General features: G+C 41.4%; 1 protein-coding gene across 4 annotated transcripts in view; it reads right to left on the reverse strand.

The window, feature by feature from the left end:
• Window positions 1-13,097: 13,097 nt before the first annotated feature.
• bcam (basal cell adhesion molecule (Lutheran blood group)) overlaps window positions 13,098-21,202 on the reverse strand; it is a 61,409-nt gene continuing 53,304 nt past the window's right edge. Inside the window, exons 10-17 of one of the 4 annotated variants that reach the window (XM_079561907.1) lie at window positions 19,369-19,510; window positions 19,090-19,214; window positions 18,514-18,655; window positions 18,378-18,401; window positions 17,351-17,383; window positions 16,323-16,464; window positions 14,609-14,708; window positions 13,098-13,801 (exon numbers count right to left, since the gene is read on the reverse strand). In XM_079561907.1, the coding sequence (XP_079418033.1) occupies window positions 13,799-13,801; window positions 14,609-14,708; window positions 16,323-16,464; window positions 17,351-17,383; window positions 18,378-18,401; window positions 18,514-18,655; window positions 19,090-19,214; window positions 19,369-19,510 (711 nt within the window). In that variant the 3' untranslated portion in view covers window positions 13,098-13,798. The remainder of the gene's footprint in view (window positions 13,802-14,608; window positions 14,709-16,322; window positions 16,465-17,350; window positions 17,384-18,377; window positions 18,402-18,513; window positions 18,656-19,089; window positions 19,215-19,368; window positions 19,511-21,202) is intronic. The other 3 variants (XM_079561908.1, XM_079561909.1, XM_079561910.1) reach the window with 3 other exon arrangements.

The raw sequence follows: 21,202 nt of genomic DNA on the forward strand, positions 1-21,202 counted from the left end.
CTGAAGATATTCCCTCAAACTATTGCTTTTCGTGTTCACTCGAATGTTTTCAAGAAATGCTTTGCAAAGTTGATCTGTTTTACAGTCAGTGTACATATACAGTATATACCCTCTGGACATCAACAAGTTAAGTTTACTTTGCCTGGCCGGCCCTCCCCCTTTCTGTTCAAAAGGAGAGACCTAATAATTTCCCTATTTTGCCAATATACAAAAGACTTCCTGTCGCTTTTGTCCTGCGTCATCCAGCATTTCTGTAATTGGTTGATCCCGTCTGTCAATCACGGCTGTTTGAGATGTCTTTGAGATGTCTTTCTATCTATCTTTAATTTTAAGTGATGCTATGACCTAAAATCATAGCATCACTAACAAAAACAAGCGTGACTCTGTAGTGAGGCCACCCTCCTCACTGTTTCTTCCTATGACGCCGTTCGATAACAGCTGAGAAAGTGGCAATGGGATTCCCATCCTGGTCCATCTTGGAAGCATCATACACCCTTATGGTATCAGTGATACTTTGCGAGTTTCTGAGAATCCTCCCCTTAACTTCACTGCACCACAGCAAACTGAATGTGTTCTGAAGTGATCAAATAAATCAAATTTTTGCTTTGCTTGGCAATCAATAAATGACCAATAGACAGATGTTATAAACGCTAATCATTAGCTTTTTGTACAGTACATTTCACAGTTATTTTTTTTCTTTCATTTTGTAACGTTTATTTGTATGTCACAGTGCATTATGGGTACAAAGTAATGACATCATTGTTCTGCTTTAACATACTGTAACATATTATACTGCCCTGTTTGTGTTGATAGAGAAAATGATAAACTTTTATTTTTGATTCATGTGGACAGCCTCATTGAAGTCATTCCTACGTTGAAGGCAAATCCTAATAAATAAAGCTTATGAGTCTTTCATTTCATGTCGCCCAAGGAAAAAGAGAGACAGGTGGAGTACATGTCCTTAATAGGGGGGAGAGGGGCTCCGCAGATCTTCTCCGCTCTTCTCACGATGCGCTGGAGGCTCCTTCGGCAGGACGCAGTGCTGGAGCCGTGCCACACAGTGATGGAGCTGGTCAGGATGCTCTCTATAGTCCCTCTGTAGAAGTTGCACATAGCGGAGGCTGGGACTCCAGCTCTTCTCAGCTTGCGGGGAAAGTAGAGATGCTGATGCTGACTGTTCTTGAGTGATGCAGTGTGCATGGTCCAGGAGAGCTTCTCTGTGATGTGCACACCCAGGAACTTAGTGAGGTCACCCTCTAGTGGAGAGGGTGACCAGCACTAAGCACCATTGAGAGAGTTGTTAGAGGAGCATGCGTCAAACATCTACATTTAGAGATAGATTGTTCTGTGTCCATCACATGGCCAGACTGTTTGTCTCGTCTCTGGCCCCATTTAGAGTTGCTTGGTCAGCCAGACGCCACTCCTTTCTGTTCAAAAGAAGAAACGTCTGGACAGCAGCTCTCAGCCAATCGTTTCCCGATTTTGCCAATATCGGACCACTCACGGATCGAGAGGCGGAAGTTCATCCAGCAAGAGACAGAAGCTGTCACTACACTCTTCCCAAACATTAAAGACGGCGGCGCGTCGACTGATACACTGTTTTCTTCTGCTTTTTTAAATAATTTGGAAAGCATAAAATCCCTAAAAGAAACACGTTCCTCCTGAAAAAGGACATATTTGAAAAGGCTTCCTGTTCTTGCGTCAGAGCCAGCATTTCTCAAATTGGTTGATTCTATCTGTCAATCACACCCACTGGGAAATCACTGAGATTGTGCTCGCTTCCACTATATTTCTTTGAAAAAGCATGTCGTTTGGCAGACCAGGCCAAAACATACTAATGGGCAACAGAAGGATCTTTTGTGCTAATGCATCTTTCACATTTCTAACAGATACCTGAACATGTCTCCCCTCGCTTGTCTTTGACTATACATTTGAGGAATGCTCCTGAAATACATCACCTGAGGGCACTGTTAGCTTTGGGGGCAAATAAACAATCTCCTGCGCCACGGTTAAGGATAAAGACTGTGACATGCTAACATTTACCGACTTAAGCTGAGATACCTCCTGCCGGTCCCACCATAGGCCTTGGACACTCCCTGGAGCTAAGTGGCCTAAACTCTCTCATATATCAGTGAATTGTATGGGTTATATAAACCGATTACCAGGAAACTCCACGCCTGCGAAAAAATGTCACCCACCCCAAAAGTAATTGCTGTAGTGCATGACGAAAAGACATTCATTCTTGGAACCGTTGTATTATATATGGCTGATGCTAAAAGAGGCAGAGGCACAAATAGAATTCCATTACAGTTTTTACAGCATTTACAAGTGACTATCATTGAATCTGCCCCATCATGGTATGCTGCCCAAAATAACGGCTCACATTGATTGCTTTTATTTCCAAGTACCCACTGTGTGGTTCTGTATTGACTGCACATTGGCTGAGTGGCTTTGATGCAAGTTCTGAGTTCAGGTGGGATCTGAAGTCTGCACCTTTCGCCCCATCAATCCAAAACAAGCCAAGTATATAAGCTGCATTTAGGCACGTCTGGCCAAGAGAAAGGTCTCTGGACACCGTAATGATCGCCCACAATCCCCTCCTGACAGATTGAAGGACGGGGCAAAGGACGAACGTCACCATGTCTATTTTTTCTATATATTTATCAAAATTGCTTTTTCTATGAATGCAACATAAATAAAGATAGTTTGACAAACACATACAAAGCCGGACAAGCTCCAAAATAATGAAAAACGAGAGCTTGATCGTCGGGTAACGCCAGACGCTATTTCATTTCAGCCGTGAAACCAACACTTATTTTGACCATTTACTCCTATAGCCTATGTGCGCTGCAATTTTACAAAACATCCAATACGCTCTCCACTGTGATTTGAGCAACTTTCCCGCATCCCTCTGGGCCTTGCCTTCAGACAACATGCCAGGGCCAAACCCATCTGTCTCCAACAACAATTTTGCATTTTGTCAATCTCCATTTTATCACCGATAAGCAAGTTGTGACAGGGAGTGGATGAGGAACAAGATTTACGTCTCCATGGCACTGTAAAAGCCTACAGGGGTATGGGCTAACACATACAATTAGTGAGGAATGCACTATACCCGATGGCTCTGCCCACTGCGACCCCTGACCCCTCCCCATTCTGGCTTTTTCTTTTTTCTTTTTTTTTTACCCTGGAGCATTAAGACAACAGAAGTGTGGCCTTAGACACTGTACGGGTCACAAGCAGGGGGCAAACTGTCTGTCTTAATGTGCTCAGGTTTACAGGAACAAGGAAGAGGAAACATTAAGAGTCAAAGGTCATACAGGAGCAAGTGGTTAAACAGAACAAGAAATTGGACATGGAAGTAACAGGGATGAGGGATGTGGTATGAAAGTAAGGTCAATGAATCTAAATGAAATGAAATAATCAAGACGCATCAAAAATGCATTATCTGTCATACTCTAAAGCACAGGTCCTAAAACTTTTTTTCTCTGGGCGCCACATTGCCGTTCCTGACTGTCATGGGGGCCGGGCTGGGTTGGCTATAACGTAGAATTGTTTGACCCAGAGCAAAATGCAGCGGACCTCATTGTGAAGTAGCCTGGCACAGTTGTCCCCACTACTATATCCACAAGATCAACACTTTATTCCAGGCACATATTTGTTTAGCTGTCGTGCTTTGCAAAAATAGTGATCAAGTCTTCACACTCTGTTTTGAAATTCCACAGGTATTCCATTTATTTTTATTTTCAAATAAAACATCATTGCGTAATGTGACCGAAGTAATAACTGCTTACACAAGTTTCCCAAAGTAACACTGTAGTCATTATTCATTCACTCCACACTTAACTCTGTGGTGGTTAAGCTTCATTTACCACGTGGCTATAATGTGTCGTTCATATCCTGATCTCTTTTTGTGTCAGTGCCCTCTGCTGGACACGTGTGGAATTCATTTTTATTTATTTAAGTTGCCCCCTAGTGGCCGTAGTTTGAGGACCCCTGCTCTTAAGAATGGCAACCAACAATCATATTTATGTGAAGACTCTTAGTCATTCAGGAATTTTCCATCATAGAAGACTCTTTCAAATATATATAATCGACGAGAATTGGTTGTGCCCAGTCCATATGATGATCTTCCCTATGACTCACTTAATTTTTAAATTTATTTTATTATTATTTTATTAATTTTTTCAAAGGGACATGCACTAAGCTAAAGGTGATCAATGACAGTAACGGCTTGAATTCGTAGCAGCATTTGTCAGCTAAGAGCCTGCAGTCACGTTAGGTAGCACCAGGTCGCGACTGATGTCCAGAGGTTTTGGAGGCAAACAATTATAACTCTACTATCTCCAGGTCACACCATTTCTCCTCTGAGTCGAAGAGAGCTCGTCTGACTCACTGCTAAAACAGTGGACCAGACCTGATGTGTGCTGATAAGGAAGGAGCTGAGAGCAGACAGAGTCCAGGACACTTCCTATAGGTCGGAAGTGGATGGCTAACTAACTTTCCTTTTTTTCAGGCAGACACACACAATTTTTAACATACGATCAATGTTTGTTGAACTTGTGGATGTATCTTTTTTCTTTTTTTGCAAAACAGTGCCTCGTCCTTTATAGTGCCCCATCTTTCCTCCTTTGTCTGGAATCTCCCATTTGAATTTCTGTTTTAACCGTTGACTAAAAAGCACGTCTATTTCTGAACCAAACTGCACTCTGCGAACTGTACTTCTTCCATTACGGTACAGTCATAAAAGTCACAGAATTACAGAATTACAAACGCTGCTTTTGCTTTTGAGAAGCGCAGTGACAAAAAAAAATGGTAAAATTTAATGGAGGGGCCCTCATTAGGAAGGCAGTGGAGCAGATGACAGTAATTATGAAGGGCACCCCCCGGGACGAGCCACTGTCAGGGCTATCTCTGACAACACACAGGGGACACTCTCCACTCTGCATACAGATGTGGGGAGTACAGAGAGAGAAAATGCCTGCGACAAATAAGTGGATGTTAGAGTAAGTATATTTTTTTGTGTTTATATCTTATCGTACCATCAACACAAGCAGGGATCGGAACACCATCGACCAGTGCAAGCCTGAAATAAAAGGGAGGGCTGCATGGACAAATAATCCAGGATTTTCATTTTGCTTTCTAACTGTGTGTGTGTTTTTTATCTATACCACTTCAGATACGCAGTTCATAATTTGACATTGACATATATTTTGGAATTATAATATTGTTCACTGGAATTTGTAAAAAAAAAAAATGAAAAGGCAATGTTCAGATATCTGATAAAGTAGTTTTAGACCGCACATGTCTCCAGTGGAGTTGCACGGACAAGTGTTTTCCCCTTTGCCCTTTGATCGGTCTTTCATCAAATAAAACTAACATTGGATGATGTCAGTGCAAACCTATTCTGTTTTTGGCCTGATGTGCATTTTACTCCCCGGACCAGGTGAGCGTATGTGTCAGCGTGTGTGTGTCAGAAGGTCTTCTCCACTAAAAGTGTTGAGCAACAAGGTTAAGCTATACCCTTTCATTAGCGCTGCGGAGCCCAACACGCTGCAGGGGGGTGTTTAGAGAAACAACATCTCCCCTCTCTCAACATATGCTTCTGTGCAGTTGATATTTCTGAGGTCAGATCAGTATTGAGTTTGTTTTCCAAAAGCATTAGCAGCTAGTTCTCATAGGAGTCGTACTGCACAGCTGCTCATCGGTTCCTGAGGGCCTGTCTCGTTTATAGCTTTTGTTTACAGGGCATTGCTTTCCTCCTCGGATTTTTCACTCTCACTCTGCTGTCTCGGGAGGGCTTGTTTTGGCTGTGGGCTCTTCTGTAGAGCCAAGGTTATTAAATGCAATATGTGGCTATAGGCAAAAACCCGACAACAGTGAAATGTACAGAAAAACACACGTCGAATAATGTACAATGATATCAGTGAAAAATTGCAGACCAATGATGCATTTTCTTTTGTCATTGTGCAAAAATAAACTCTCACATTGCTTTATCTTTAGGCTTTGTTGTTGCCTTCCTGCTTCATTGAAATCCATGTGTCCATACAAACACTTTCTTTAAAACATGACACTCCATCTGTCTCACCCGCAAACATAAATAACATTTAAAATGGAATCTGCTTCTCCTTTAATGTATTCCATTGATATACAACGCAACAAAGCTACAGGTAATCTCACATCCTGTAGTTTGATTTGACTATTAACTCTTACATTAAAATTAAAGTGTTTTGACATGACTGGGCCTTTCTCATCCAGGTGGCCTGCGAGGATGTTTGATCAACGTAAACGACACTCTGGCGGCACATCACACGAGTCTTCATGGCACTGATACAATCAATGTAATTCATCGGCCCAGGACAGTGTGGTAAACAAAGGGAGGACACAGGAAATTAAATCAGAGCAGCGACAATGGTAAACATATCTATCACACATCCTGCAGAACCCATAAGGGCCGTTATAGTGATTACATATATTTAGATTTAACATTGTGGGTAAACTGACCAGGCTAGTTGTAGACGAGAGGGTCGTCTACAACTAGCCTGGTCAATTTTACCAACAAAAACAAGATGTGTGACATTGTGGAAAGACTATAAACATATCAACATCTTGTTTTATGGATGCACTCGACCTGTTCAAATCAGATTTACATATGCGGTCTGTCCTGTAAATATACGATTCATTAATTAGTCTAATGTTTTGAGTGCAGCCATTTCCACTAATGGGCCAAGAGTATAATAATACACAGAGGTTGGACTAGCTCTAAATCCAGAAGCAATTGACTTTTCTAAAAATATGTTCCCACTATGAGACACAAGGAAACATAATTGTATTGCCAACTTAAAAGAAATTGAAATCTCATTGCTCTCAATCTCATTCACCATTCCTCCAATATGTGGGTCTCTGTTTATTCTGGGTTGCTATAGGCTTGCATTGCATCCAAATGTCAAAAAAACAAGCAAACAGCTAATGTAAGGTCCTGTACCAGGATTTCTGATTACAAACTATTACTTTTAAACACTAACTTAATGAGTTTATTAGCAATTTCACACGTTTTCAGGAAGATAAGTGGAGCTGTACTGTCACATTAAAGCAGTACTAAGTAACTTGCCCCTAGAGGCCATGAGCGCAAATGCAGGTGTCGTAGCAAGTTGCAATTTTTTAACTTATTAATTGTCCGTGAGAGTAAATACTACGCTGACAGAAAAGACAAAGGGAGAGAGCGATATTGTACATCCAATGACACAATGGAGATACTTTTTTTCACTCAAACTTGGCTGTAAATACTGTTTAAGTGGCGCTAGCCCGCAGACAGCTTTGCCCGTTAGCCTGTTAGCTTCTTCTTCGTGATTCTATTAGTACTGGTGCTCCGAGCAGGGAAAGCTGCAAGTGTGGTTTTCTGGCCAGAGACACTTGTATTACCCCCAGAGAGAAGGATTCATTTAGGTAAACAAGTCACATTAAGCTAATTCACAGTAGATTTTTTTCACAATTAATAACAGTCTTCCTTCACAACAATCTATTTTTACAACATACTCAAGGACAAAACAGATTTCATTCCACTACTAGGAAAAAAAGAATAAATCTACAAAACCTTTATTACAAGCCATTGTACAAAAGCGCTATAAAATATATTTTCTTCATTATATACATGCCTGATGAATGTCAAGATATTGTTGCTAAAAGGAAGCCTATTTCACTCTGTCCCAACAGCAACGGTAAGTCATAGAGTCATTTATTACTGTTGCATATCTGGAGCGGTCTACTGCTTGCTGGCAATGGGGCAAAGGGGGAGACCACTGATCTCAGGTCCAAAACATTGGACAATTTCAAGACTCTTTTGTATTACGGTATTGGTGATCGACCTGTTCTTTCTGTTTGTTAGTGTACAGCAAAAACAGTGAACATCCTCACACACCTTTGCCAACCCTTTTCCTCATGTTTCTGTTCTACAACTACTACTACAACTGACAATGTCCTCAGACAACCCTTTGCCAGGCCTGACTGCGCCTGACAACGATGGAGCGCATACTGTAGAAACTGTATACAGCAGAGCCCTCTTGCATAAAGGGCTGCCTCACTTTGAATACTCAAGAAGCACAGAGTCTCTGCAAGTTCATGGTCCCCGCACACATCGCGCCTGTCTGTCATCCCTCTGCGAGCTGACAGTTAACGGCTAAATCAGTTTAAAGCCACCGTAGCCGAAGCCAGTGAAGCAGGGAAGATGGGAGAACTAGGAAGAATGAGTGTAATCCTTGCTTTTGTGAGCAGCTCTGAGAAGGCCTGATCCCCCCTTCTTTCTACGGCAAACAAACGCGAGGTCTCAGACGAACCGTGCGGAATACAGAAACACATGGATAAGCATAAGCTACTGCTATGGTCCGATCCATATCACTGTGGAGCAGGCTGGATCTCCTGGCTTGAGACAGTAATAGGCTTTCATCAAGCTGAGGGAGAAGTTTCTTTTGTATGACACAATGAGAGAGTCATAAGGTTCTTGTGTTGTATGGGGTTGATAAATGATGACTTGATGTGAAAGTGCATGGGTGGGTTTCTTTAAAGGGTACACTTGTTTCTCACCATCAACCTGTAGGGAGAAATAGGCTGTGCAATCCTGACCACATCCTCAAGATCTAAAGATCTAAAGTGTAGCATTGGATGTTTACATCCATCCATCCATCCAACCATCCATCCATCCATCCATCCATCCATTTTCTTCCACTTGTCCGTTGCCGGGTCGTGGGGGCAGCTGTTGGAGCTGCCCAAATCACATTGCACCAGCCCGCTATGGCTCCTCCTGCAGGTGTTGGGTCCACACAAGGACGGCCTCATGGTTCTAACTGGGCCTGTTGGTCTCTCATAAGAGGCTTCTGAACCGCTCTTTGTCTGACCCGTCACCTCGGACCTGTTTGCCTTGGGAGACCCTACCAGGGGCACGAAGCCCCCGACAACAGAGCTCCAGGATCATTCGGGTGCTCAAACCCCTCCACCATGTTAAGGCGGCATTTCCGGGAGGGGTGGATGTTTACATTGAAATTGATTGACGCTTCGATTGAGAAATAATACTAATCTTGGGATATACACCCATCCTACAATTTCTTCAGCCCTGTAATCTTGGAGAAGACATGAGAGTATCGATGTTCAAAGGCCTGGCCCAATGGAAGGCTGGACAGGCTTTCAGAAAGGTGACCCTCTTTGCTCTCTATATAGAATCAACGATTGATTTTACACCAAGGGTTTAGGAGGAAACCGAGTTATCTTCTAAGTGTAGTAGAACTGACAACAAAGCGGACTAAACTGACCTGAACAAAGACAGCCAGCTACAGCCTGACAAACAATACAATTTGAAGAACATGTAAAAGAGAAAAATGATCAAATGAAGTATAGCCTGAATTAGCAAATGACGACGACTTGAAAGGATCGAACGGATTCAAAGTCATGAGATCCCACACACAACTCACTTGGCCAAGAAAGTGCTGTTATATTTGATGCACATTTTGAAAAGATATAATGAGATGATTGTTGTTTCCAGTAACATAAACACACTAAAATGGGTTGAGTAGTTTCAATGGCAAAATCCACTAGATAAGCAACGGAATGGATAAACATGTTTGTCATGAATGAAGATGAATGAACCTTTAATGTTCCTCCCTTGAACCATAATGCCAAAAATGTTTTTATGGAGGAGTCCATTTCCAAAACAGCGGTAATAAAATTTAGACGAGACATCTTCTGATAAAGATTAAAATAGATCTTTTTCATGAACCAAAAAATAGCTTGTTAAATAATCTGGAGGCCCGCAGTGTGTGTTTTGAGGTGACATTGACACTGTTATTTACATTTCCCATAAATCACCTCTTTGCTCCCACAATCCATTACACTGGCTGCCTTTAGAGCTGCTTTGTAGAGGGAGCCACGATCGATTGAAGCGGGTCACTTTGATGAGGGTACTTTCATTTGCTAATGGACCCGAGCATTGGAGGGGGCGTGTACCGGGACGAGAGCTGTGATTGGCTGAAACCGAAGAGTAGAATTGCTGTGTACAGGAGGAATGGTCATGGTTTCGGGAAGATGAACCAGTTTGCTCTGGTCACTTCACCAATGGCTTCAGTCTAGATTTAAATTCAGTAGAGAAGGATGTTGTCCTCCGTGAACGAGGACAACATCCCTCAAAAATCTCTGCTATCCTTGGTTAGCATCTTTGTTTGATGCTAGCCATGCAGGTAGCCTATTGACAGAATGGACAAACTATGAAGGCAGTTGGGGGGAAAGGGGGTCCATTTAGCTTTTCAGAGCTTTATTGTAAATTAACCTTTGTCTTGACATGTACAACACTATTTTTAAATCATGCCATTTCATTATTAACACGGGCAACTAATTTACTGTACCAGTACCAGTTAGCTAATGTACCAGTACCAGTTAGCTGATGTACCAGTACCAGTTAGCTAATGTACCAGTACCAGTTAGCTGATGTCCTAGTTAGCTCTGGTCACTTCACCAATGGCTTCAGTCTAGATTTAAATTCAGTAGAGAAAGATTTATGTAGTAAAAAAATAATCAACATCCCTCAATAACAACATCCCTGAAAAAACTGTGCTATCCTGTGTTAGCATCTTTGTTTTATGCTAGCCATGCAGGTATACCCTCTTGACTTCTGTTCTTACAGGTGCCCAGAATGGACAAACTAAAAAGACAGTTGAAGGGAAAGGGTGTCCATTTTGCTTTTAAATGCATTATTATAAATTAACCTTTGTCTCGACATTTACAACATTTTGAAATCATATCTTTTCATTATTAACATGGGCAACTAATTTACTTCAAGTTGCATTTGCATATTTTCCTCCGCGCCCGTCCTTTTTATGATATACGGTCCGTAATAAGCCCATCATTGTTGTAGCAGCTGCTGGGGGAATTGCTTGCTAATTTATGCAGAGAGAGCCATACCGCCTGATGATTGACTGCTTCATCTATAAACATGAAAGGGAATAGACAGGATAGTGCATCAGAGTCCATCCCTCCAGACACTTTTTATCAATGCAAGACGCAGGCTTCCTGCAAATTTCTGCTCTGTCACAACCAATCCCAGCATCAATCAGCCTTAGCCATCATTTCCATAGAGCCAGTTATATCAGAGATTAAACCACGAATCAATTCAGATGTCATCTCTGTGAAAAGTGCGAGCGAAGATGAAGAAAATTGGACCGGAGACGCGGTTTCACTTTTTATGAAGATTGTGGAGATACTTTTCAACTAAAAATGCACACCGCTTTTAAATATTTATGTGCAACCAAAAGGTGCTATTACCAATCAGAATGAGAATCTAAACTGGTTGGTGAATAGTTGCATGCATAAATAAAACAAGTAGAAAAACAATCTAGAAGTTTTTCTTCGTACAATATAACAGCGCAATTTTGAATACTTTGAAGTGAGGATTTTAGCGTCTACATATATAAATATATAAAAAAAAACATGCTTACTCTTAAAGGAAAGGTGATCAATTTGAATGATCTGGTAAAATGTCTTAACCTCCGCCTGAATCGAGCACATTTTTCTCCAGTTGCTTTACCCAAATCTTAAAGCTTCTTGAAAAAAGTGTCAAAATAGAGAGGAAAATGAGGATGAAGTGACAAAATGTGACGAAAATGCAACAAAAACGCCACAGAAAAGCAACAAAAAAAGCAACAAAAGAGTAACAGAAAAATGACAAAAATGTGACGAAAAAGTGACAAAAAAGCAATGGGGAAAAAAAAGGGAAGATAAAGCGAGGAAAAAGATCCATTTAGATCAGTTTTGTAACTTTTAGCTTTCAAATGAGGCATTATATTGGTCTATATGCTGTAAGTTTTAAGATTTGGGTAAAGCCGAAGTGGAGAAAATTGATCTTGGTAAAGGCGGGGGTTAAAAAGGTTAAATTAAAATTGAGATTAAACACATTAAACTGAATAAGGAAAGTCATGGTGTCACTTTCAAGTAAAATAAAAAGGATATTAATTGCTGTAAAGTAAGTTATTAAACCTTAACTGTGGGGGGCAGCATTGCATATTTCTGCATACAGCCTGCCAGGAAAAAAGAACAAAAAAAGCCTTTAAGACAGTAGTTGTGGGTTCAGTTCTTGCTCATGTGGAGTCTCTCCCACAATCCAAATCCGGAAATCCTGGAAATGCATACTGCCATTGTGCCATTGAGCAAGACACGAAACCAACTACGCATCATGCTACCCCCCAAAAGAAAGTAAGAAGTGGGCTGCTGCTCCCAGAATCCGAAACCATGTTGATGTTGGTAAAAACAACAAGGACACAAAGCGTTTTTAGTGTGTGATTGGTTTTCTTGTTTTTTTTTTTTTCAGTATAAATTCTACACAGCTGGAACAAAAACATCATTAAAGACACATCAACACCCCAGAGGTCACAACAACGTACCACAAAATATACAGCATCCAGTAAAGAGAAGTAAAGCACTGAGGATATTGCATACAAAAGAAGAATCCTAAATATATCATGAAAAAAAAAAAAAAAAAGAAGAAATCTCTGGTAAAAGTATAAAGAATTCAAACGTCAGTAGTTCCAAATTTATAAAGAATCCCCTTTCTAGAAAAACAAAACAAAGCCATAGCACAATATCTCATATAAAAACCTAAATGTTCATTGTCGCCTGCTACTAATCACAGCTTTGCTAACAGTCAACATGGCAGCTATCAACAATGCAGGAAGAAATAGTGGTTTATTTGTATAAAATAACAGGCCATTTGCTCCAGTGTATAAGAAAAATTAAAGGGCTCTTGAACATACCCTGTGGCCTCTCAACAGTGTCAAAAAAAACGTACGTACCATCATGTTGTGACATTCTAATTTGGTAAAAATGTAAATGAAAAAACTCCTTGACTCCTAAAACTAAACAAATGCAGTAAATTATAAAATCATTAAAAAAAACAAACAGATTATTTTGTGCTGTGCTTGTAACAGTAATGGTTTCAACAAACAGGATCCCGCATATAGTCCGAGTATAGGCTTGAGTGACCGTGAAACACATTTCAAATGGAGACGTAATGTGTTTCCAGTCACGCACAGTGTCACCGTTTTTTGACATAAAACAAAAAAAACAATATACAAAATGCCCAAGATAAATTTGTACAACTTGAAGCTAGTTCTATTTTTGGCTGTGCTTTCAATACAAGCTAATTTTGGAAGGAAACCCAATGGAGTTACATGTGGGCCCAAAGCAAATGTACTATATTAAGGGACAACAAAACAAAAAACACACAGGCATGAAGAAAATTGGAAATGGGAGGGATATCATTTGTACTGGACATCAAGCAAAAAAAAAAAAAAAAAGGCAACCTGTGATTTACTCCCCAATGTGCCTTGTGTATGTACATAACAGACGTTTTACAGTAAGTGCAGACACATTCAGTCACCTCTTGCCATAAAGGAGTGTGATTGCAAACACAAGATTTGACCAAAGCTGTGGGTGTGATTCGTGTGGTCATTTGTCCGCTGTGTCAAACTTGGATAAGTGACACGAGCGGATTGTGGAGAGAGAGAGAGAGAGAGAGAAAAAAAAAGAAATGTTGTCAAAGAGCTCCACTCAGCAGATCAAGTCCAGGTTTAACACATGCTACGCAAAATATGCCGTGAAAGTCCCAATGTCTCCAAAGCAAAAAAGCAGTTTCGGTCCAGTGTTCCACCCTTTGCCGTTCCTCTAAAAACCCTCCCGAGTGAAACAAAACCGGCCCTGTCGTCTTCATAGCGGTCTCCTCATTCCCTTCATCCCTCCGTTGGTCACTTTCGCTCCTTATTCATCACTGCGGGAGAGAGAAGACTGTCTTTGGTGAAGTTTTAAACACGGACTAAGACAATTACATTTTCTTATCATATTCTAACAACTCTTCAAAAAGGAGACACGCTTTACAACAAATGCTGTAAGACATGTACACGTTTTCATTCTCATCTATTTCAAAGGAAAAATAAAGGACTAGTCTGAACTGTCACAGTGAGCTGACAGTAGAAACACAAGTCGCACCAAACAAGGCTTTTTTTGTACTGTCTTTCACTTTTGTGTCAAAAACGCCAGTGTGGAGAGTTATGACGTCTCAAAAGAGTTTGTTCTGCTCCTCACTTTGAACTTTGAGCTCATTCAGAAGTCAGAAAGCATACTAGTGTCTTTGAAGATGCTGTGATTTATATTTGACCTGAAAATGTCTGCATGACCATTGCTCAAAGTGTAGGGGTAAACAGAAGACATACACATTACATTACATACCTCTACCATCACTGGCTGGATTATATAAGTTTTAATGCACATAACTGATCAACAAATCACATAGAAACAACTCGTGTGCACCTGGAAACCCATGGCTTCTACCAGGCCACTTGTTTGCTGTTTGCCACTGGATTTGTTCATTTTGTGAAGCATTGTCTGTAAACCCTCAAGATGGTTCTCATAACAAGAGCTACTCTTACATCAATCCCATTTTTGACCTCTAGAATAAACAGAGAATGGCTTCATCCTTTTGAATGTGCATCCTTTCAAAATCCACTAGACCTTCCCCGTAATAGGTGAACATTTTATACAGCGTATACAGTGTGTTCAGTGTGGACTGATAGCATACCTGCCCAGGAGATGGTCTCTTGTTGAGGAGACCCGACTCCTCATTGGCCTTTTCAGTCTTCATCTCCACCACAATGTCGTTATTGACTTCTCCAGTGGCCCTACAAACGGCGGGGAGAATGCATGAGCACAGAGTTGATCAAATATTAATCACCGTGGAGTCTGCAAACACTCTGCACAAGCACACATTGACCAGTGGTAGAGACAAAACCACAAATGCATTGTGTGGTGTGAACTATAAATGAAGTGGACGTTGTGTTTTCTGTGTTTTCTTCAGGGTATAAATTAGAATTCAAAACATAAACTGTGTAAGAAGAACCACAAGCCTCTAAATAAATAAATATGTATGTAGAGTACAGATTAAAACAGTGATTACAATAACTATTATATTGCCAAGAGTCCACATAGCTTGAGGTTGATGCGGATGCTGTGGTTTTATTCACAAGTGAGTCCCATAAGTATTTATTTTAATTCAGGTTTAAGCCAATTTTTCCTCATTTCTCAATCAGTCCATACACAACGCTCATGCATAATATAATGAATTGATCCAATCCCCGCTGTGTAATTGCAGAACAGTGTGAGTCAATGCAATAGCTGTAGGAATAGTAATTGGTAGTGCACAGCACAATAGGCGAGTTCATTTATGTCACAGTAAAACTTTAATTGCATAGTACAATGAGCATACGTTTGTATGTGGCATCTTCCACTGTAAAATTCATCTGTGGTTCATTGAAGAGGTTAATGTTGCCTATGAAGGTAGGGTTCAACTGTTTTTGTCAAAAGGCCAATTACATTATTTTATTATTATGCTTGGTTTGCTCCTCTGTTTGCAAGGTAATCTAAACCATCCATTATTACGAAGTAGCAGTGCAAACATTTAAAGGGGGGGGTATTATGAAAAATCCGTCATTAAAAACCTGCCTGAAGTGTTGCCTTGGCACATTCACGTATTTTTGAGTAATCTGTGAAAACTCTGATGGCAGCCATTTTAGGGATAGGTTTGCCTGAGTCCTCCTAGGAACGCCCCCACCTCCTGGAGACGCCGCCAAGCTTTCGTCACCAGCCGAGTAACCAACCACTGCTCCTCAGCAGAAGCCCCTCCCCACTGATGCCACAGACAGCGTGTGGAGGGGGCGTGTCGGAAAGGGTCAGAGGTTCTTAAAGAGACAGAGGCCTATTTCAAGACATTCACTACAGCCATTTTGAGCAATTTTATACAAGGCAGTTATTTTAATTTACTGCATTTACAGACCAACAGAAGGTTTGGTCATCATTGTAGTGTGACAGGTGCTGTGTGATTGAAAAAAGCATAATACCCCCTCTTTAAGTAAGTGTAAGTACGTTTGTAAGATTTGTGAACATAACCTATCTACAGTATGCGTACAGGTTTGAAAAAAACAATCAAATATTGTTTTTTCGACGCCACCGGTCCGACGGTGCGATAGTAGAGCGGGTCATCTTGTGACCAAAGGGTCGGTGGTTCAAATCCGGCAGGTGCACACTGTCGTTGTGTCCCTGGGCAAGACACTTCACCCACCTTGCCTCCAGTGGCTGCGTACATTGGTGTATGAATGAGAGTGTGGATTGGTGACTGGTTCCTTGATGTGAAACGCTTTAATTTTTTCCCCATCTTTTATTATTTTGTGATGTCACTTCCGTTCCCTCTGAAGTGTGCTCCATTAGCGAGCTACCAGCTGTTTGTTTCCTTTACTCACACTTCCTTCTTGTCCTTCTTGCCGCAGGGGAGCTTGCGCTTCTTGTTGAGGAAGTAGATGAGGGCCACGAGCAGCAGGAGAAGCAGGACGCACACCACCACCGCTATCACCACCGAGCTGGAGCCTCCCTGCTGCATGTCGGCTACAGCGCCCAAACGGTGGACCGGCGGAGACATGGGAGGAGGGAGGAAGGAAGGAGGGGAGGGGGGGGCGGAAGTAGTAGGGTGCCAATGGTAGAGGGGGTGATCGTTGAGAAGGGGCGGGGGGAGTGGATTTTTGATTTGAGAGTAATCATCGTGTGGGGGGGTTGATTGGTGTGAGATGGGGGGGAGGATTTATGGGAGGATTTGATTGGTTGGAGGGGGGGGAATGAGGAAAGGGTAAAAAGTGAAGTTAAGGGAGAGGAGGGGGGGGGGGGGCAAGAGGGCGGGGTGGGGTGGGGTGTAGGGTTAGTCTAATTGAATGCAATGACTTGAAATGCGATGGGACCCAAGCAACGGGCCAACACCATAGCACAGTAACATACAGTACACAGAGCTAAGGACGAGCTAGAGAACAAGACATACTCACCCGCCCACCTGCGCTTGTATTACTGTACTTGTGAGGACAGGGTAACCACTGTTGAAGTGTTTTATTTACATGATACCGACTCTTCAAGGCTAAGAGGAATGACCAGAAACAGTCCAAAAAAGTCTCCAAAACATAACTTATACAATTGTAGCCACTCTGACAATGACATGGCTGCTACCTTTGTAATTCTATTCAGAGATTGCACATTGGCATTGACTAGTAAATCGTACACACAGCGCTTCACTGAACCTTAGTGTAATATATATATGCTTAGGGTAATCGGGTCTGTTATTTTCTAAACTTAACACTCGGCCTGTCCCCACAGATACAGTCATACAGGCTTAGACAAGCTCCGCAAACACAAACGCATAAACCTGTGTGTGTCACGTATAGACATCTCTACACACACTAAACTACCGTAAACACCGAACACATGTCAAAAGGGTTAGCATACAGACCTGTCTTAAGCACAGGGTTTCCAGAGAGCGGCACTTTATGAAGAAAAAGAGAGGTTCTCAGTCCCAGAGCATCGCAAAGCAACGGTTACTTACATACACGCACTGCCAATGCTACTAGCGGGTGCACACAACAATCCAGTGAGTAAACGACGGAGAATGGAGACAAGACACAGAAGTGACACAAAAGGAGGCAGTCAGAGCGTTTACATGCAGTGGGACCCTATGCTCACAGCTGGACATCTGTCTGTCTTTCCCAGAGTTTGTATAAGCTGTTTAATCCACGTCACTATGATATGCGAATATCATTCAGCGTTAATAATATACATGCAAGCCCCTTTTTTTTTAGTTTAATTAATCTCATTTTAAGAATAAATAATAATACTCATCACAGCATGCAAGTGATCAAAGCCATTAAAACTGTTTAAATTAAAAACACTAATGGATCACTATATATGTTAATAAATCTAAGAAAGTGAGAGTAGCAGATTAACAGATATAAAGCCACACCGTGTACCATTTCTTAACATAGCCATCAACTAAAATCATTCATCTTATCAAAGTTTGTTCCTACTAATCTCTCCTTCAATTCAATTACACTTCAAACTCTTTCACACATTATCTGAAAACTAAAGTGAATAATGAATTACTATTCTTGGCATGTAACCGCACTGACCGAGTAAAGAAGCACAGAGAGGAAAAAGAGGGTTAAAGAATAGAATAGAATTTTTATTGACCCCACGGGGTCACAAAAAATCTTAGTAGCATCCACAAAATATCAGACAGACATCATACAAAGGTGACGAGAGAAAAGGAATAACAATATACAATATCCACAGTGTCCGGTAGCAAGAGGGCAAATATACAAGATTACAGTACAGCCGGGGAGTGTGTGTTCGTGTTTGTAAATGTGTGTGTGTGTGGGGGCATTTAAGTGTAATGGTCGGGGGGTTTCTAAATTACAGGGACTGTGCAATAAAAAGTCCTGAGATAAGGAGGGAGAGGAGGAGGAGGAGGGACAGGGCTCTACCTCTGTCGGCGTTGCCGTGAGCTGCTGTAAAAGAGAAGAAAGCAAGGAGAGAGGGTTCAGAGAAGGAAGGGTTAGAAAAGAGGAGAACGATGGAGTGGGTATGTTAGCTGTCCGTCACTTTGTCGTGGGCACTAACCTCTTTTTACAGATACTGAGATCGTCTTTTGGTCGGTGCCGTGTTTGTTTGAGACCTCGCAGGAAACGCCGCTCTTCATGATCTCGGCGGTGGCCTGGAGCGTCACGGTGCTCACCATTTTGTTGCCCTCCAATGTGACAGACTGGAGCAAAACACAGGGTTTATCTTTCTGAATAGGCTTATCGCAGGTATAGGATTTCATAAAACATAAAATGGTGATGGTGTGGCACATCTGTTGCACATCTGCTTTAAATTTAGACAATTTAAAACATGAATCTGCTATTATGCGATTCCAATTACAGGATCTTGAAACACTTCCTTTTATCATTTATTTGCAGAGGAAATCAAACGTGTTTCTTTAAAGGTTGCATTTACTTCTCAATTCACTTGTGGTCTTCTACGGAGTGTTAGCACACTCTGCACACTTATCTTTTGAAGTGTACTAAGCGCAAGATCTCATATTGACTGACAAGAAAATGCTCTGGCTTACGACTTGCTTTGAAGTGAGCTAGAAAGATATCCGGCAACGGTATCTGCTTATGAGAAATCGGAACGGGTTTTCAGATTTTGGCATACCTCTTTTCCTTCGGGCTTCCAGGTAAACTGTGGGCGGGGGAGGCCGTAGGATGCGCACTTCAGAGTCACCATTTCTCCTTCCTTCGTCACTTCTCCAAAAGCTGGCGTCTCAATTATTGGCTTTCCTAAATGTTATATAACAAACATTATCGTGACTATCTCATTGTGTTGTGGAGTAATCATGTAGGAAGTGACATCCACTTGCAGCCGCTTCCACCAACTACACGACTTCCTTCCTTTAGACTAAATGTGTAATGTGCATGCTTTCCAGTGTGTTACCTTTGACAGTGAGGTTGACACTAGCTTGGCTCATGAGTCCCGGCACAGAGGGCACAGCTCCCACACACATGTACTCCCCAGCTTTGTCGTAGGAGACTTCCTGTATGGACAGAGTGCCGTCCTGGGACAGCACCTCAGAGCCCTAGAGAGGTGAAAATAAAAAGTAAGCTCACTGCATATGTATGATCATTTACATACAGTATAACATAACTGCGGTAAAAATAATATTTGTACAAATGACAGGAACGCTAGTCTGGTTAATGACCTGGTGTAAATAGGTTGAAAAGATGCAACAAGAGCAGCTACATTCCCCTGTTGTGGTTTAAATAAGTAGCTCTCAAATGGTATGGAATGACAAGCAAATAAGTATTCAATGAGCCTTAAATTGAAATTATGATCAAAACAACTCAGATACTGTACTTCATATACTTTTCAGTGGATCAACACTGAAAAAAATCCCTAAGACTTGCAACCCACTAAAAGTCAGATTGGCAGCCCTGCTTCCATCCGTCTACCCAAGGGCAGCTGTGGTTTGTCAACACAGGCTTTAATACGCTGTGTAAGCAGTATTTTTTAATTTTGACTACTGGCTAATGCTAATACGACTTTCCTCAAGGCAGGGAATGTGTTCCATAATTAGCTGAAAATGTAATATTTGTCTCTGCAGTAGCATGCACACCACTTAAAGGTGCACTATGCAACTTTTTTTAATGAGAAAAAAAAAATATCACAATATTTGTGCATAGTCGACCTTTTAGTGACTCAGTGGCATTATTGATGCAGCTTGGCAACTTTGCTTTCCCTCACAGTGGCCTCTATGACGCTCCAGAATGAATTGTTTTTGGGTTTCTGGAAAGTTTCTGGTACGAACTCCTAAAAACGATCTTGGAGCATCATAAAGTCCAATGTGAGAGAAAGCAAAGTTGCCAAGCTGCATCCATAATGCCACTGAGTCACTTAAAAAGTTGCATAGTGCAGCTTTAAATTCATTCAATTGTGCTATTGTTAAACATTGGAATACTACAGTAACAACCAAGAAACCTGCAGCAAATTTCTCTCCCTCACACACATAATTCCCAAACTGCCACAAAAAAACAAATCAAAGTCACTCCAACATGATAAACTGTCTCTCGCAATTCTGCTCAGCCCCTTCTCACAGGAATCTCTCTTTCTGAGAACAAACGGCCTGTCTGTGCAGACAGCCTCCGAGTGAGTGTATCACACCCAGGAGATACTGCAATACTGTAGATACACAAGCTGAGGCAACAACATCGCAACAAGTAGAGAGAGGGGCGTGGACAGCAACCAAATGTACCAGGTTGGGGCGAGACAACAAGAAATGTTTACTTTTGATGCCTACAATTTTCTATCCCTAGGCCGAGTGCTATCTGTCTTATGAAAATAAGGGTTTGTCAGTGTTTTATGCCATAGTGATTTGTAAGGTGTGTGTTATTACTTACTCTTTTAATTTTTATATGGTTAATAAATGTATACCATACTTTAATAGGCTTTTTTGGACATAAAATCCAGCTTAGTTTGAATAAAGCAGCTTTCAAATGCACAATCAATTCAGTATGGCAGCTGAACTGTATAAAATGCTTTCCTGCACATCCATAATATTTCCATTAAACATTTTCTCCAAGGGCAATTTTCCTTGCTATTTCAGTTTGAATTCATTTGTTATGGCACTGCAGCTTTTAGCCTGGAAACTGTATGGATTGCTGTATAAGTCAAGGTTAAAATGCATTATCTCAAAATTGAAAAACAAAAGGCAATTCTAGAGTCGTCTGGTGTGCATGCAGTGTCCATCTATGGCAAACAGGAAGGGAAGCAT

This window comes from Gobius niger (genome assembly GCF_951799975.1).
Source record: "Gobius niger genome assembly, chromosome: 8".
NCBI lineage: Eukaryota > Metazoa > Chordata > Actinopteri > Gobiiformes > Gobiidae > Gobius > Gobius niger.